Source organism: Periplaneta americana, chromosome 11, assembly GCF_040183065.1.
Source record: "Periplaneta americana isolate PAMFEO1 chromosome 11, P.americana_PAMFEO1_priV1, whole genome shotgun sequence".
In the NCBI taxonomy this organism is placed as follows: domain Eukaryota; kingdom Metazoa; phylum Arthropoda; class Insecta; order Blattodea; family Blattidae; genus Periplaneta; species Periplaneta americana.
In genome coordinates, this window is record NC_091127.1 from 165,476,106 (window position 1) to 165,496,426 (window position 20,321).

General features: G+C 34.6%; 1 protein-coding gene and 1 non-coding gene across 10 annotated transcripts in view; both read left to right on the forward strand.

The window, feature by feature from the left end:
- Positions 1-20,321, forward strand: part of S6kII (Ribosomal protein S6 kinase II) — a 998,109-nt gene that overhangs the window by 872,487 nt on the left and 105,301 nt on the right. For all 9 annotated transcript variants that reach the window (XM_069840437.1, XM_069840436.1, XM_069840442.1 and 6 more), the window contains 4 exons: positions 1,839-1,969; positions 3,173-3,298; positions 9,184-9,273; positions 11,543-11,701. In XM_069840437.1, the coding sequence (XP_069696538.1) occupies positions 1,839-1,969; positions 3,173-3,298; positions 9,184-9,273; positions 11,543-11,701 (506 nt within the window). The remainder of the gene's footprint in view (positions 1-1,838; positions 1,970-3,172; positions 3,299-9,183; positions 9,274-11,542; positions 11,702-20,321) is intronic.
- TRNAN-GUU (transfer RNA asparagine (anticodon GUU)) lies at positions 11,079-11,150 on the forward strand. Its single transcript has one exon. It is a non-coding gene; the product is annotated as a tRNA-Asn (tRNA).

The window sequence follows — 20,321 nt, forward strand, 5'->3', positions numbered from 1 at the left end:
ACTTAACTTGGTCGAGCTGTAAGTGCTGAGTTCCAGGTATATTATACATATTTGATGTTATAAGTTTTAACTTATAAGTAATTACACTCTTAGATTGTTTGTTATCTCGTGAAACGAAATGCTTGCATGCACCATAACATGTAGGTACAGTGAAATGTCACTATTACGAATGCCACAATTACGAACTTTTAAGAATAACGAAATAATTTTTTATTTTAGTATTAATTTACACATTAAAAAATTTTCACTTTAAATAACGTATAAGTAACAAACTATTCAGTTTAATGTAATAATTCACCCCGCTACAAAAAAATGTTATTTTAACGAAATTAGGTGTAATAAGCAATTAAAAATTACTTAAAATAAATTTGAAAGAAAATAAAATAAATGATATATATTATTTTAATGTACCGAAGTACATATGATATTTCCATGCCCAAGAGTTGGAGCTTAATCTGAGACGATTCTGTCCGACGCCGGGGTTGTATCTGGTGTGGCTTAGCGGATAAAGCATCAGCACGTAGAGCTGAAAACCCGGGTTCAAATCCCGGCGCCGGAGAGAATTTTTCTCCGTTCCATTACTCTTTCATCGTAAAATAAATGAGTTAACACCAGACTAGAATAATTATTCAGTTGTCGAATATGCATACTTACTTACGACCAGCCTCATGGTCTAGTGGTCAGAGCTTCTGGCTATAGTTCATGAGGTCCCGGGTTCGATTCCCGGTTAGAGCACAGGAATTTTTCCTTAAAGGGGATTATTCCTGTGTTCGTCCATGGTCTGGAATTTAGGTTAAGTTTAGATTTAAGATCTTTCCTGGCACCACATTATCATAATCATCCTATCACATCATCAGGGTAATGTAACTCCGCCTTCCAGGCGCCCCAACCTCAGAAGTGGGTTGCAACTAAGCCACAGCCAGGAGAGAAGACCAGAAATGTCGAAAAGACAACCTGGTGGCATTGGATTAAAAAAAAAAAACTTACTTACTTACTGGCTTTTAAGGAACCCGCAGGTTCATTGCCGCCCTCACATAAGCCTGCCATCGGTCCTTGTACTAAGCAACATTAATCCAGTCTCTACCATCATATCCCACTTCTCACAAATACATTTTAATATTATCCTCCCATCTATTTCTCGATCTACTCAAAGGTCTCTTTCTCTCTGGCCTCCCAACTAACATTCTATATGCATTTCTGGATTCGCCCATACGTGCTACATGCCCTGTCCATCTCAAACAGGTCGAATATGCATGATTTTATTATCATTCTAGTACCGATTCTTATTGAAGTTGCAATATAATATGGATATACAGTACAACCTAACCCAGGTACAGTATCTGTAATTCCTTAATATGGAACGCAATTTGTAGGCAAATTTAATCAATTTTTGGTTTAACGAAATTTCACTATAACGAAAATAATTACAGTATTCCTTCGAGTTCGTTATACTGGCATTTCACTGTAGTAAGAACCTTATGGTGGGGTAAGTGAGCTCTCTAGCTACAAGTAGAAGTACAGTGAGGGAGGGAAGTTTCTCATTCCTCTTCTTCCCCTGACATGCAGGTAGGTTTCACGAAATAACGAATGGTCTCTACTGTTGTTTTACTAAGAAAAAAAAATTGGTATTTATAACATTATTGTGGACCTCTTCTTCATACTTGTACAATATTTTGAGAATAAAAGAAATATAAAGTCAAATGGATATTTCCAAGAATGACTGGCTTCATTTTCATTACTTTCATATCGGAGACTATTAAGTATGATATAAATGATGTTCTGAAGTGACTAGATTTGATTGGAAATTTATGCATTTGTTGCTATGCTTCTTTTTACAGATTCTCCTGGTGTTCCCCCTAGTGCCAATGCTCACGAACTATTCCGAGGATTCAGTTTTATTGCACCTTGCCTTTTAGAAGAACAGACAAATAATCAACCCACAGAGAGACAAACGGATCCCTTATCTAAGGTACCGTAGTACAGTATTTGTTGCTTACATATGCTTAATCTCTTGAGGAATATTGAAATGTAATCCATCAATTGATTTATAAACAATCTGAAACTGTGTATGAAGTTCCTATGCAGACCAGTCGCACTCCAACCTCCACCTAACAAAATCTGTTGTCAGGCAGCAAGTGGTTGTATGCTGGCATATAGACAGGTCTGTGCATGTTTACCTATGCAGATCAGTCCCACTCTACCCGTTAAGGTACGGTCAAACGTCGCTACTTTTGCAGCGCTACTTTTGTACTGCAGCTGCAAAAGTTGCGTGTCGTGTTCACACGTAAGCCAAAAGTAGCGCGCTGCACACTACTTTTCGTGCTGCGCAACCCGAGTGCTGCAAAAGTTGCAACTGGAGGTTGCGAGTCTGTAAACACGCAAGGCGCTACTTTCGCAGCCGTAGTCATGCTGCAGGTTTCCATCTCCGTGTTGACTTCCCAATATACATTTTGTGGTTATGTTTGCATTATTAAGAAACTCATGCGAAAGCTTCCTTATCTATTATTTGCTTTTCTGTCGTATCTAGTATTCAGAAATTGACATTATTTTTACTATAAAGCTTTTAAAAACGCCTATATACTTAAATGATAACCAACAGTATATTCACGTAATCAATGTTGGCAACCCTCCTGTTTGGAACTACGCTACGGAAAATTAAAAAAATGAATTATATCGTCACCAATTATGCTCAGACTGTGTTGTGTATTTAATAACTGTTACAAATAATTTATTTTCATCACATTTAACATTAAAACAATAAAAGTATTATTGACACATGTGGATGGTAACACTGGTTGCAACCGCAGCAAAAGTTTCAACAAAACCGATATCAAAAATGCTGCGGCTGCAACCCTGAGAACCCTGTTCACACGTCGCTACTTTTAAGTTGCGCGCAGCATGGAAAAGTATATAGTAAAATCCCCGTTTTAATGTTCACGTTTTTTAAGGAATAATCCGTTAAGTCCCAGCCAAATTGCTATAAGAATAATGTAATTAATTGCCACTTTCAAGGAAAATCCCGCAAGTTCAACATCTATTGCTTCTCACATATTGAGGTTTTGATTTTGTTCATTGTGTTCATCAAAGCGCAATAGGTACTGATACTGTAATTAATGTATAATTTATCTGTTATGATATAAAATGATAAAGTGAAGAATGTTTTGTGTTGCAGATGATGTATGTGAAGCCAAATTCGGTAACAGATGAATACGAACTGAAAAACACAATTGGTGAAGGGAGCTATTCCGTGTGCAAATTATGTATCCACAGAGCAACACGAATAGAATATGCAGTTAAGGTTAGTAAGGCTGTTTGTCTTTAATGGTCGCGGCACATAAGAACAACTTATAACAAGCCATTGTAGACTATTTAATTTAGGACATTTTTTGCAGTACTGGTAATATTTGCATTTTTTGCAATTCATTTTGCGTAATTTTCAGAAAAGTCTGTGAATATGTTAGAAATTTAATTTTTCAGTCGTTGACTTTACTACTTTATATATTTTGTTAGGTGTTAACCTTTACATAATAAATTGTGTGATGTATGAACGTTTTCGTTGACCATGTCAACATCATCAGATACACTCTGTCATTTTACAGTATCAATACTCTCAATGTTATCTACACAATTCACATACAATACATGTTTACTGTCATATGAAGATAAAACCTATTAAAAAATTATATGAATTAGTTTTATAATGTTGAATTGTGGATACCCCAACTGTCAACAATTAAAATATACTTATATTATCATGGGTATATTCTTTGCAAATCATCACATGTGAACGATAATATGAACGATGTAATGATATGAGGCTAAAAGTAAGATAAAGTATAAAAATGATGAGCTAACTCTATTTAATGCTTTACTATGCATGCGAGGATTTGCAAATTACAATATTTTGTTACAAGGTATTCACTTTTCCATATCATAGTATAAAGTTCTGGCCTGTTATAACTGCCTATATTTTGTAGATCTTGGTGTTATTGTTTATGCCAATATGTTGGGTTTAAACTGTTTATAGTTAATCAGATGATGGGCGTATGTTCTGTTGTTGTTCATGTTGCAGGATAATTATTCAATGTAGTAGTGATGTTGTAGAAGTTTATTTAACATGGTGTGAATCGAAAGTCTGAAATCGTAGTTGTGGAAGTGTTTTTCTAAAATATTTGCATTGATTTGAAGATATTAGTCAAACTAAACTGTCGAATCATATAGTGTTTTTCGAAAATAAGAGGTGACTTTAATATCTCATATTCTCTTCGTTTTCTAAAGTCTTAAAAATTCTGGCAATAGCATATTACACAAGAAATGGGATTTTTTACATCACCACCCATTGCCATCATAACTTCGTAGATGTTGTATGAGTCCACCATTTTGTTCTTGTACAAGTAACAGTCTCTCTTCAGTGGTGTATACAGCAGCTCTGGGTGCGTGTTCTGGAATATCTGCCACAGTGTGTGCGATGGAGTCCTTCAACACATCAAGAACACTCTTTTCTTAAGATAGCCTACTCATTATACCCTACCACAAGACATCTTTATATTCTTCATCCTATACAGTTTCAGTTGCTAGAAATTGGAACTCGCTTCCGAGTGATGTAATAATAATAATAATAATAATAATAATAATAATAATAATAATAATAATAATGATAATAATAATAATAATGATTTATTTTAGCTGGCAGAGTTAAGGCCGTAAGGCCTTCTCTTCCACTCAACCAGCAAAAAGTGTATATACATATGCATGAACTTACAAAGAATTCAACAATTTGATTTAGATGAGAGTTACATGTATACAAAAGTTATTTACGAATTAAGCAACAAAATACTATGAACTATTAATTAAACACTGAAATAAACTGTGTAGCAGAATTAAACTAAAATACATAGAATGTTAATATATTTCAAATAATATTAGATTATAGAAAGAGATTATTACGAGACAATTAAAATACAGCACAATCAGGATGATGTCTAAAGAAAATAGTAACAATGTATATAAGGGGTTGTTGGACAATAACTTCATTTAGGTCAAAATTACATAAATTCTTACTTAACAGATGAATTGCTGATTAATATGTGTTACTTATAATGAAACTAACATCTGTCCATTCTTATTATTATTATCATTAATTTCTCTAAATAGATTTACAAAACCTCTAATGGCAATTACATTAATATTCTCATTATAGAAATAGAAATATATGTATTCTCCCTGTAACATAGTCCTAGTAAGGTTATATTAAATTAAATTTTCATCATTTTACTAGCTATTTCAAATATTAAATTAATTATAATTCATTGAATTGAATTAACTCATCAATTAAGTTACTACTTTACCTTATAGATTTATCTAAATTTAAATAAATGTGTAGTGAAGAATATTGCTGGAGAACCTTTTAAGTGTAGAGTAAATATTTGTAATTTAAATTTATGTATTGTATTGATTAAGGATGGTTGAGTGGAAGAGAAGGCCTTATGGCCTTAACTCTGCCAGCGAAAATAAAACATTATTATTATTATTATTATTATTATTATTATTATTATTATTACAACCAATAATCAGCTGGGTTAATACCTGGATATCTTGCTGGCCAAATTACAGGAAAGTGCCTATTAATAACACAATCAGAAACAAACAAACTCGTTGTCATGGTGATGCAAAAGGTTTCATTTTTTGTATATTAAGCCTGTTCTAAAATTTTTAAGATTATGTAGAAAATATGAGCAATTACCGATTTCTTACCTATGTAGTACATTACGTAAAAGAATTTATAAATCTGTCATTCTTCGTGGTATTTTACCCATCAGTATCTTGTGTACAGTTTATTTAGCTCTTTTCAGTCCACCATTTCTTACCGAATCTTCTCCTTGCAATGCAGTACCGGTACATGGTTATTCTCTTACATCTAATTCTCCAGATACACTCCTCAGATATTGGACCGTATATGCGTGTGATAATTTTTAATTAAAGCAATATATGAGCCTAATACTCGTACAATATAACTGCCATGTATTATTTTGGGATTGTATTGTGTGGATGACTGAAGATCATTCTCATTCTTTGAAAATACTGAAGTGTTGGAAATCTATTTTCTGATATAAAGTTACTTTTCAATTGTATTGTATTGTATTGTATTTATTTACATTTCATGGTATTTGTACATTGCTTCACAGCTAGAATATGAAATATGTCAAAAAAAATATTTATAGTACCGGTACTGCAAAGTCTTAGGGCCGTATTCATAGACATTCTTAGCGCGGACTTTTGGTGGATGATCAGCGAACTAACGTTTTTCGTATTCATAAACCAGTGTCAGCGATGTGATATGATATGAATCCTGTTTAGCATGCTTGTAGCCCGGGCTAGCAAAATGTCTATGAATAGCACTCTTAATTATTATAGTCACAGTCTAGTGAACTATATTAATCCATAAAGGTGGTGATACAATGGATTTAACAAACTGGAGGCCTATCACAATATGTTCAGTAATCAGAAGAGTCATTGAACGTGTACTTGACCGATGTATCCGCGAATTCGTGAGTTTTAACCCCAACCAAAGAGGTTTCACCAATTCCTCTGGTACTCACATCAACACTGCAATTCTAGATTCTCTGCTACGTGAAGCCAAAACAAATGCAAAAGATCTGGCTGTTATTTTCATTGATATACGGAAAGCTTTTGATAACATAGGTCATAACCACTTAAGAAATACCTTAAATGCATTACCCATTCCAACTAAACTCACAAATCTTGTCTTCAGCTTACAGACAGGCAATATTACAACGATTCAATCTAACAATGGTAAAACAAAACCCATCACCATAGTCAGAGGTGTGTTACAAGGTTCCCCTTTGTCACCTACTCTTTTCAATCTATGCATTGACCATATTTTGAACGAACTTAGTGAACACGGCATGACTACTCAGTATGGATTTAACTTAAGTCCATCTGAAGATCAATTAACTGTAATGGGCTTCGCAGATGATATTGTTATCATTGGTAAAGACAAAAAATCCGCTTTAACACTCTTCAATCACGCAGTTCAACAATTCCATGAAATCGGACTAGATATTAACATTAACAAGTGTAAAGGCATGTGTATTAAAAAGGGTCAGCTGTTTGAAGAAAATTTCCACATCTCATCTGGAAATGAAATAGCTGGTTTGCAAAGAGGTGACTTCATTCGCTATCTAGGAGTCAATTTTTATGACGAGATTAATTTTGATCCTCTTTCAACATTGTCTAAACTAAGAACAAATGTAGAATTGCTTATTTCTTCACCACACTTACGAGCGGATCAAAAATACAATATCATTAACACCTCAATCTGTCCTAGTCTAATATATCCATTTCAGACAGTGCCTCCAAAAAAATTTCTAATAAATTCATAGTGGATGCAGATATTATGATAAGGGGTGTGCTGAAAGAAATACTGCAACTGCCCAATGACCTTCCTACAGATATGTTATATACTGACACAAAATTCAAGGGGTTAGGTTTATTCTGTTCAGCATGGGAATTACACTTACAAAATATAAACGCATGTAAGATATTACTTAAATCCAATAATTCCTTCCTACATGCTACAAGGAAATTAACCCAAGAAATTACATCCAGTCTCACAGCACTCAATATCACCGAATCAGCAAATATTTTGGACAAGTACGGCACTGTAGATACGTGAAAGGTACGGCAAGTATTAAGAGAAAAAGCGTTTGAGAACTGGAGCCAGAAAAAACATAAAGGCAAAGGCGTGCTCTTATACCAACAATATACCCCGGCCAATAAGTGAATCCTGAATCACGAGGGTCTTTCCTGTAGTGAGTGGAGGGAAGCAATCAAGATGAAGGCGAACGTGTCAGCTGTGCGTAGTGTACCTGGCAGGTCTTCGGGCAGTAACCTCTGTCGACGTTGCGACAGGGAAGTTGAAACCCTTGCCCATATTCTGGGGGCCTGTCCACACGGTGAACTTCTACGAAATATGCGGCATCATACAGTAAGATCTATAATAGCAACTGCCTTAAGGAACAAAGGTTATTCAGTATATGAAGAAGTACACGGCATATCCAGTGAGGGCAGTAATCGAAGAATTGACATCATTGAATTTAAACCTCCTTCTCTTGAAGATTACATCATAGACCCTACTGTGAGATTCGAATCGCACGAACACCAGCCAGAAGTACACGAGGAAAAAAGGAATATATATGAACCTTCCATCAGTTTTTATAAGGACAAATACCATCTGGAACCCATCGTCATTACGGGACTAATGATAGGAGCCCGTGGGACCATACCCCGGTTCCTAGTCGACTTCTGTAAATCTTTTGGCCTGCATAAAAGTATTTTAAGAGATCTAACAATTGCAGCACTCAAAGGCACAATAGCTATTTTCAGGCATCATACATATGGACCATGACTAATTCGCATCTCCTTGACGTTACTTCGTTTAACATCATGTGTTTCAATATAATTCAAATTGTTTATTTTTCACTCTAACAACAATTTATCACTAAGCCTCAAGGCATTTACTCTATTGTGTCAAGGTACTCTTTGTTGATGGCAACCTGTAGTGGTTACAGGAAGAAATTAAATATATATATATATATATATATATATATATATACACATTTAAATATTTCTAGGCTAATATAAAGATATGAGAAAGAATTGACATGGTACGAACAAAAATTGTAAATTAAAACTGGTCAATGGGAGTTAATAGCAAAGTATTCAAACTCTCTACAGTTCAGAAACATATTAATAAAAATGAAAACCTACAAAACCGTGGCAGAAATAGTGCTGTCATTTGACAGTGAAACCTGAAGTGCTACAGGAAAGAATTGCTGGGAATACAGAATTGGATAAAAAGAGAAAAAGGGATAGTTTGCTAGAAATAAAAATGAACGAGTAACATATACCAAGGCCTAGATAAATATTGACTCAATTTGGCAAGCAGCATGTCCTTCATAAATGCAAAGAGTAGGCCAATCTCTACTGTGATAGCTCCTGAATTACCAACGAAGGGGTAGAATATCTTTGGGGAAACTTGCATGTTAACTCTAGATTAAGTTACTTGGTGACAAATTATAAAGCTATGAATATTGTAAGGTTATGTTATACTGCTTTCCATAAAATGGTTTTGTGTTCATGTTTTGTTTATCTTCATTTCAGATAATTGATAAATCAAAACGGGATTGCCAGGAAGAAGTAGAAATCTTATTACGTTGGGGTTACCATCCCAATATTGTAACATTACGGGATGTAAGTATAACACAAAACTAATCTAAAAATAGTACTTTGAAATAAAAGTGAATTTACAGATATCTTATAGATAAATTAAATTATAGTGCTATATAAGTTATTTGTGAGTGGGAGAAAAGTTAGAGGCTGAAGAAGATATCATACCGTATTTCATCTACCTTATCAAAATGATGAAACTTCATCAAAAAGTAAATGCATACCATTTCGTGTGGATTGTTAGCAATAAATTAAGCATAAGATTGTCCACAGAATTTATATTAATTACAGAGTATAGGATTAGGATAGCTATGGGATAACTTGGCTACTAGCATCAGCGCAGCAATTTTAAATTTAATAAAATCAAGATGTAAAAACATTACAAGACAAAATGACTTCAGCTGTATTAATGAAATGCGCTCATTAATATTTTTTAATGATTATAAAAAAGTATGGGGACGAAGAGCATATATTGATAATACAAAAATGAAAGAAGGATTTGGGCTGCCTGGTTCAGACTGGGGATTTGGAGATTAAGAAATAACAGAGGTAATCTACCTCAAGGTATTTGCCCTTTAAGTGGAAAAAGAGAGGATGACATTTATATTTTTTTGAATGGCAACCAAGACCTCTTCAAGTGATATCTCTATTCAGTGCTTTTGCTTCAGTAAAGTCTCATTTTACAAACCTATGGATCAACAATTGGCTCTCTTCTGACAAAGGAAAAATTTTACAGTCTGTACAAAAGAAACCAAATGACCTGGAAATGTACAAAAACTTGCCCAGACATGTTCAAACATTTTTAATAAGAGCCAGAACAGGTCACATTGTCACTCAATTGTACGTACACCGATTTTACATTTCTGATAATCCTACTTGTCTGTGGTGTAATAATCATGATGAAGATCTGGAACACATTCTTCTATACTGTCCATCCATAGGATGCATTATTGCATTGCATTTTATATATACATTGTCTTCCTATGGAAGTCAGTCAGTCGAGCCATTCATAAACTGAAAATAATTTATTTGTACAAAATAATCGCCAAAAAGTTTGTTATTATAAAAAATTACTGATGGTTTAGTGATAGTACCTATGGCTGAATAATTTCGAGGGAAAAATTGTTCCGGAGCCGGGTATCGAACCCGGGACCTTTGGTTTAACGTACCAACGCTCTACCACTGAGCTACTCGGGAACTCTAACCGACACCGATCCAATTTTCCCCTCTATATCCACAGACCTCAAAGTGGGCCGACTACCGTCAAGCAACCAACTTCGAGTGCACACTAACTCCGTGTGACTTAAATTGTGGTTTTCTGTTAACGAACAGTGACGTGTATTATGCAAATCAAGATTTCAGGTATAACTCCCTGTAAAGTTGATTTGAATAATTTCGAGGGAAAAATTGTTCCGGAGCCGGGTATCGAACCCGGGACCTTTGGTTTAACGTACCAACGCTCTACCACTGAGCTACTCGGGAACTCTAACCGACACCGATCCAGCCCACTTTGAGGTCTGTGGATATAGAGGGAAAAATTGGATCGGTGTCGGTTAGAGTTCGCGAGTAGCTCAGTGGTAGAGCGTTGGTACGTTAAACCAAAGGTCCCGGGTTCGATCCCCGGCTCCGGAAATTATTCAAATCAACTTTACAGGGAGTTATACCTGAAATCTTGATTTGCATAATACACGTCACTGTTCGTTAACAGAAAACCACAATTTAAGTCACACGGAGTTAGTGTGCACTCGAAGTTGGTTGCTTGACGGTTGTCAGCCCACTTTGGGGTCTGTGGATATAGAGGGAAAAATTGGATCGGTGTCGGTTGGAGTTCCCGAGTAGCTCAGTGGTAGAGCGTTGGTACGTTAAACCAAAGGTCCCGGGTTCGATCCCCGGCTCCGGAACAATTTTTCCCTCGAAATTATTCAAATCAACTTTACAGGGAGTTATACCTGAAATGTTGATTTGCACAGTAAAAACTTACATGACTGTTGCGTGCATCATACAGATATAGTAACACTTGCTATGTGCTTACAGGCAGTTATTTTAATGTACGTCATTTGTTTGTGAGGAGTGGGGTATTGTATTTGTTGGCTTATTTTACTGAAAAGTAAGCTTTAATTATAATAAAGAGAACCCTTATCTCTGATTGTTTACTGGTGATATTATGATATAGTTGTCTTGGTTATCTTTATGCAGTTTTGTACCTCTTGTTAAGGTTTTTTATTGTTATTACGTTAATTGAAATATGTGCATTACATTGACGAAAGCAATTATGTTGGATTGCTTGTTACAGGTATATGAGGATGACAGATCAGTGTACCTGGTGATGGAACTGATGAGGGGAGGCGAATTGCTAGACAGAATACTTAGGCATAAGTTCTTCTCAGAAAGGGAAGCGAGTGCAGTTATGCAAGTTGTGGTCTCAACTGTCCAGTACCTGCATCAGCATGGGGTGAGCAGTTGTAATTCTGACTTTAACATAAGTAGAGTGGTTCAGGAAGTTATATTGACATACAGAACTTATTCTTGATATCGATGGTGTTTAGGTAAAAGGGTATATCCCACAAAAGAAAGTTTTTCAGAAACAAAAATTATTATTATTATTATTAACTAGCTCCGCTGCACTTGTTAGAAATAATAATTAAAATAGGACATCTGCCCCAGGGAACATTCGTGTTTGATAGAAGGATAAATAGTTTAATATGTTATTTAATTTAAATTGTATTTATGTAATTAAAAAGCGATCATTTTGGTCCACAGAGCACTCATTTGGCCCAATGATAATTTCTTTAACATATTTCTTATTTGTTATTACATGCAAATAATTAAAATAATGATCATTTGGTTCAAAGAAAATCAGTTTTTGTTGCAACAATAATCCGTTTAACATTTTTATAAATTAGTCTTGAATGCATCTTTAATAAATCACTCCAAATTAATAGAGTGGATTGTGTACGAAGATAATTTTTCTGTGCGTAAAGATCTATTTTCATCTTACCTCATTCCTTATATGTAGTATTACATCCATCTAGAGAAACTACAAATTTCAGGTAGTGAAGGAATTATCCAAATTAGCTTCTGAGATTGCTTCATACAATCAGACAAATTTAATATTCTCTGTATATTAATATTGATAAACGTCAAGGCCACCTTAAATAGACGGAGTCATTTGTTTTAATTTCATTATAGCCATCAATGTCGTTCTTGCAATAACTCCTTTGTGACATATTGATTTTCAGATTTTTGCTCTATTAAATAACTTAGTCATACAGCAAATAATACAATCTCCTATATGTAATTATATTTCTTTCTGTCGTAAATGTAAGAATTCGCGATCTCCTATGTACCACTGCCATAGAATGAATAAATCTGTTTTTTCTTCCTACTGAAAAAAAATTTATATTTTGCACATAGGAATTACGGAACAACGACGCTATAATCTGAGACGGCGTAGAAAATGTATTGTATTGTTATTTTAAAACTCTTGTATATCCTTAAATATCAGTCCTATCAAAATTTTGCCTGGAATAAAACTTAACGGAAATAATGTTTAAAGAAACTTTTGTTATGTAACATTTATCACAAAAATCAATAATAAGCGAGATATTTCGATTTATTTAATTCAGGTCCCCTTATAACCCCCTTTCAAATAAAGTATTTTGAATGCCATATAGCCTAAAATCTAAGTTACAACGAACTTAATTTATATTCCAATTTTCATCGAAAAGGTAACAAACATCCAGACAGACAGACTTAAATATCAGTCCTATCAAAATTTTGCCTGGGATAAAACTTATCGGAAATCATTTTTAAAGAAACTTTTGTTATGTAACATTTTTCACAAAATCAATAATAAGCGAGATATTTCGGTTTATTTAATTCAGGCCCCCTTATAACCTCTCTTTTAAATAAAGTACGGTATTTTGAATGCCATATAGCCTAAAATCTAAGTTAGAACGAACTTAATTTATGCTCTAATTTTCATCGAAATCCGTTCAACCATTATCGCGTGAAAAGGTAACAAACATACATACAGACAGACAGACAGACAGACAGACAGACATACATACAAACAAAAATTTCAAAAAAGCGATTTTCGGTTTGAGGATGGTTAATTATACATGTTAACACCAATTATTTTCGGAAATCGAAAATTACCAGAAAAATTTCGCTTACAGATTTATTATTAGTATAGATTTCTAACTTTTTTACTATGTTAATATGTAGGTTTTACCTTGCTTGACTACTTTCGACAGCCTAGGCTTTGGGCAATGAAGGACAAGACTTCGAAACTAGTCACCCAAGGTAAATCCTAAATATTAACACAGTAAGAAAGTTAGAAATTTAATCAGTATTATTATTATTAGTTACTCTATATGAAAAAATGTAAACATAATTGTCAAAAACATATCTTCACATTTTGTAATTAAATTAAGTAATTTACACTAATTGCAGCAAAAAAAAATATATATATTTTTTAAATGAGGGTTAAGCCCATCTACAACACCACCGATATAATTCAGTAAAAAAAAATTCATGTGAACATGTATGGTATCTTCTCATTTGAATAGCAGTTATGTTAATTACAAAAGAATGAAAGAAAGAAAGAAAGAAAGAAAGAAAAAAAAGAAAAATGAAAGAAAGAAAGAAAGAAAGAAAGAAAGAAAGAAAATACGAGCACAAGTGCATGTAAAACTCTATTTCTTTGTTAGGTGTTCGCATAGGCTTCCGCGGTTGGTGTAAATGGTGTGTGGATAAGCTTCAGGGCTTCTACCGCATTGTCTTTGTGTTGGTGGCTGACGTTTCGACCGCTGTGTTGTGGTCATCTTCAGAGCAACAACAGCTTATGAAGCTTATCCACACTCTATTTCTTTGTATTTTGAAGTACCTAGAATAAAGAGTATTAGAAATTCCTTGAAGTAGGCAATTTGTGTGTTTAGTCTGAAGAAATTATGATCAGGCCAATTTTATTTCACAGAACATAAAAATGATCACTGCTTTTTTTAAATTGCGTATTTTTAATTGAGGCAGAGAAATCATAAACTCGCTAACTCCAATAAACCAAATTTTACAGAAGAGAGAAAAAACTTATTATTTCTCTTACTAAGTTTAAATATTATACATTTATCTATTAATATTGTGTAAAATTACATTCTTCATTAATTAAATACTTTCTTCTGTACTGTCCATCCATAAACCACAAAAGAAGTAAATTAAAATCATCAGTACCAGTTGCAGAAGACACAGCCCTGCAGTATACAGGGTGTTTCAAAAATACGGGGCATAATTTCAGGTATGTATTTCCCAGATGTAGACAATCAAAATAGTTCATTAGAACATGTGTCCGGAAATGCTTCATTTCCGAGTTATGGCCTTCACAACATTGAAATTCACCGGAACGTTTTTCTTTCCGTAGGTCGTTGTCATTACAGAAGATGTTCAAAATGTCCACCTCCTGCTTGAATACAGACCTCACATCGATGTCTCATTGACCTGCGAACACGATCCCAAACTCCAGGAGTATTGCGTATGTCCTCAGAACATGCCACAATTCGATTCCGAAGGGATTCCAAATCAGGCACCGGAGACGAATAAACCAATTATTTTAAATGGCCTCACAAGTAGAAATCGAGAGGGTTCAGATCAGGTGAGCGTGGAGGCCAAGCAATTGGCCCACCTCTACCTATCCTTCGAGTTAAATTTTCCATACTCGCACAGACGGTAATGGAGACGTACAAATGTCTTCCGATCTGGACATTGTCGCTGTGGGTACCTCTCCTGGTACAAACGACGAGCCAGCGCAGCATTGCCGTCCGCCTTACCGTATATGAAGTGTATCTCTCCCAGCTCTTGATTTGAATACATGTCGCACAGTCTAACGCCTACACAACACTGAATGTAACCTTCGCCTCGGAATGAACTGTCAGAGTGCCCTCTTAATGTCTCCTTTGACGGCAACGACCTGCGGAAAGAAAAACGTTCCGGTGAATTTCAATGTTGTGAAGGCCATAACTCGGAAATAAAGCATTTCCGGACACATGTTGTAATGAACTATTTTGATTGTCTACATGTGGGAAATACATACCTGAAATTATGCCCCGTATTTTTGAAACACCCTGTATATTGACTACACCGCAACTCTGGCTACTAGCAACAGGCATCTATAATGAACACCGATCAAAATACCCTCATTTCTCGTGAAAAACAACTGAATAGACTACAGTGGACTATAGTGGACTTTATGTTGTCAGCAAACAGCTGGATACATTAAGAAGATTGATTGATTGATTGATTGATTGATTGATTGATTGATTGATTGATTGATTGATTAAATACTTCAAAACCTAAATTTTTACATTATCTTACGCTACAATTTGAAATAAACACTGCTGGAGTTAGTGGTTTTCTGACTTCTACAGTGTATGAATTAAGAAAAGTGAATAAATATGAGCCATTTGAAGAAAAAAAAGATAAATATATCGTAATTCCCTTATAAAACATTGGAATGTACGAGAAAATGGAAGTTTATTATTAAGATTAACATTGCTATTTTTTTTTTTTAATTTCAAATATATGAGACAGAAAATCACAAATTACCATGAAGCACATCAAAATATACAAAAAACCACAAACAATATTAAAATGGTGACACAGTCTCATTCATGTTACAGATTGTTTTTTTCTCACTCTCATGTTCTTCCTGTGCATCTAGATTCTAGATTATTACTGTCCGCAAACATAGTTTGGTCATTCATCCTACTTTCCTCAGAAATAAACTGCATTAAATTTTGCAATCCTTTTGCTTTCTTCTTTCAATGGCAATGCTGAATTGTACTTTAGTTGACTGGGGAATGATGCATCTGTATTGGGTTTCTGGAAGTTAATCGACTCGATATTGTGCCTTTAATAGTCTTACTTACACGGATTTCTTAGACTTTTGTGACATTCTGAATACCGTATCGTATCACTTTACTCAGCTGGTTGAGCGATAGTGTTGCCATCTACCGGGAAATTAAGCTTGGAATGCAAAAACTCTCTTATTCCATGGAGTAAGTGGAATTCTGACTTCCACGAGTTTTAAAACAGCCCCCAGAATGCAGATGAATGTCGATATTAGTGTATTCTTGCCTTCCACGCATGCAGGACAAACTAAAAAGCACCATCCAGTCCATAACTCAGTTTTGTCAAAAACTGGAGTTAGTGGGTTTTTGATCTCCCTGTCTCATTAGAAAACTTCATTCACTTTACAATACAAAGATTTATTTTCAGTCAATGACTTTACTTTCTATATGTGTAAAGTAATATGCCATTAGGAAAGTTCAGGATAATAGACAGGGTTTGGAGTTGAATGGGTTACATCAGCTTCTTGTCTATGCGGATGACGTAAATATGCTAGGAGAAAATCCACAACGATTAGGGAAAACGTGGAAATTCTAGTTGAAGCAAGTAAAGTGATAGGGTTGGAAGTAAATCCCGAAAAGACTAAGTATATGATTATGTCTCGTGACCAGAATATTGTACGAAATGGAACTATAAAAATTGGAGATTTATCATTCGAAGAGGTGGAAAAATTCAAATATCTTGGAGCAACAGTAACAAATATAAATGACACTTGGGAGGAAATTAAACGCAGAATAAATATGGGAAATACCTCTTATTATTCGGTTGAGAAGCTTTTGTCATCTAGTCTTCTGTCAAAAAATCTGAAAGTTAGAATTTATAAAACAGTTATAGGCCTATTACCGGTTGTTCTGTATGGTTGTGAAACTTGGACTCTCACTTTGACAGAGGAACAGAGATTAAGGGTGTTTGAGAATAAGGTTCTTAGGAAAATATCTGGGGCTAAGAGGGATGAAGTTACAGGAGAATGGAGAAAGTTACACAATGCAGAGCTGCACGCATTGTATTCTTCACCTGACATAATTAGAAACATAAAATCCAGATGTTTGAGATGGGTAGGACATGTACCACATATGGGCGAATCCAGAAGTGCATATAGAGTGTTAGTTGGGAGGCCGGAGGGAAAAAGACCTTTAGGGAGGCCGAGACGTAGGTGGGAAGATAATATTAAAATTGATTTGAGGGAGGTGGGATATGGTGGTAGAGAATGGATTAATCTTGCTCAGGATAGGGACCAATGACGGGCTTATGTGAGGGCGGCAATGAACCTCCGGGTTCTTTAAAAGCCAGTAAGTAAGTATGTGTAAGGTACAAGTCCTTATATTACATAATTTAATACTGTATTAACGTTTTCGTCGGTCATGCTGACATCATCAGATGCAACTTTTTATACTGCATTATCATCTCTAAATAAGTACATGTGCCTCTACAATCAAAAATACAATATGCATTAATAAAAATGTTGCTGTTTTCTAATGTTAATAAACATAAAACATAGTAAAACAACATGGTTGGGGACATCAATATTTCTTTTCTTATGTAAATGTACCCTTATTGTCAATTAAAAACACAAACGTGTGATTACAATACATATACATATATAAAATTGCAGGTCGTCACGTTAGCCAACGTACTATGGTAGGAATGATCATGATTTTAAAATCAAATGTAGGAAACAGAAAATGGATGTAGGAAATTCTGATTTTTAAATAGAACTATAAATGATTGGAATGACTTACCTGCAGCGGTCTTTGAGGGCTGTCCTTCCTTAGGGAGATTCAAGAATAACTTAAAAAGTTGTGTATAAAGTGCAAATTAAAATTAAGGTGACATATAGTGTCAGTGAAATGTGTTACAGAGTGTCAGTGAAATGCGTCATAGTGCCACTACAGGGAATGAGATGAGAGTAAAGTGAAAGACTATTGAAACTTATATAGGGCCTATACATAATTATGTAGGTTGTATTGTAAAATTAGGTATTTTATTTATTAATTTCAAAGGCATATTGTTTCCGTTAAGTTCAATGATAATTGAAAAATGAGTCTATTCAGTCAATACTTAACATAAACACAATAAAACATGTTATGATAACATTTACACAGATTTAAAAACAAACGTTTTCGCCAATTTTGATTGGCATCTTCAGGTCGTGTAGGTCGAATGGAACATGTTATAAAAAGTGAACACTTGGTATATGACGTTAAAAACCAAAGTTACAACTGTAATGTCACTTAAAAACAGAGAATAGAATATAGCAAAAAGCCTCCACGATGTGTGTAGAATCACTGTGTTGAAAGAGGCGTGTGTGAACCAAGGAAACAGCAAAACTCTTCTGTCATTGCAGATACAGTTTTCAAGATAGATTTGAAGATGCTACGAACAGGTCGGTCGTGTGGCCGTTATGGAGAGCAGGAAAAATCCTGTAAATTGTAAGGATAGAATGAAAGAATATTTAGAAGCATTTAAGTATTATTTAAATCTTCTAAAACAATACTTACAAAAAGTGGAAGAACGTCTTGAAATCCATGAGGACGGCGACACGACTGATCTTTACATTAAGTGGTAGCGTATGACGAAAACTGTATACGTTGCAGGACTAGTGGATGAATGACCGTTACTTGCGTGTGATTTTAAACAGCGGGTTATTTGAATTTGGGTATTGTTCGTTAAGGAGCGGGCTATCATTATTATTAGAAAAGGTAGTAATATATAGTTCCTCCGCAGCATTCATATAATTATGATTGTTAATAGTCTTTAAGACCTGAAGGGCTTCTTCTATGCCAGTAAGTTCGTGATTAAGGGAAATGAGATGCGTGGCAAACTTTGATTTATTCCTATTGAATTTGAAGTCAGAGACGTGCTCTTTGTAACGCGTGCGAAAATTCCTTTTTGTTTGGCCAATGTATTTACTGGGACAGTTTTTACATTGTAATAGATAGATATCGCTATTGGCAAATTTATTATAATTTTGAATGTTATTGGGAATTATATTATTAAGTTTGTTGTTGGTACGGAATGTATCTGCAATGACAGAAGAGTTTTGCTGTTTCCTTGGTTCACACACGCCTCTTTCAACACAGTGATTCTTCACACATCGTGGAGGCTTTTTGCTATATTCTATTCTCTGTTTTTAAGTGATATTACAGTTGTAACTTTGGTTTTTAACGTCATATACCAAGTGTTCACTTTTTATAACATGTTCCATTCGACTTACACGACCTGAAGATGCCAATCTAAATTGGCGAAAACGTTTGTTTTTAAATCTGTGTAAATGTTATCATAACATGTTTTATTGTGTTTATGTTAAGTTTTGACTGAATAGACTCATTTTTCAATTATTTTATTTATATTTTATTAATATTGTGTTAAATTGTATTGTGTATTCTTATTGTATTGTGTATAAAATTGTATATGTGTTGTAAAATTGTATTGTGTATTGCTTATCATTTTATTGTGTATTGTTTATATTGTGTATACCACTGCCACCCGTGCTTGCCCACTTGCAGTGTAAATAAATACATACATACATATAAAAATAAAACTGAAAAATCCATGTAAAATACTATGTGAAGAGATCATTACAGTCTTCAATCTATACTATCTGTTTTGCTTGTGTCCATATTCTTATTGTCCAGTTAGTACACTATAGCATTTGGACATCTTCCTCAAACTAACCATATTGAAGATTATCATCGGTCATAGTGTACATTCAAGTTCATGTCGTCAATTAACAGCAAAAGACAACCTGATACAGAAATATTTCATCTGTTGTAAATGTCATCTACAACAACTTTGATGAATTAAGGTTTCAAGATATAGTCTTAACTCAGTGGCGGCTCCTGCATATTTCTTAAGAGGAGGAAAGAAGTTAACAGCACGAAATGACACCTTCTTGAATGAAACATGCTACAAATTAGCCTACATGCATACATATAAGACCAGGTAGTGTTGGGGTTGGCCTTCCCTTCTGTATAGCAATAATCTGTTCTTGTAAACAGAGTTTCCTAAATTGTCCAAAATATATTATGTTTTCACTTCCAGTCATTGTTGGATAATTGCACAAATTAACAATTACAAGGAAATTCACAACCTCGTAGCATTTTTCGAGCACACTACAGCATCACACGTGTTGGAAGAGAGTAGCTACTAACTCGTAACCGGAACAGTTTTAC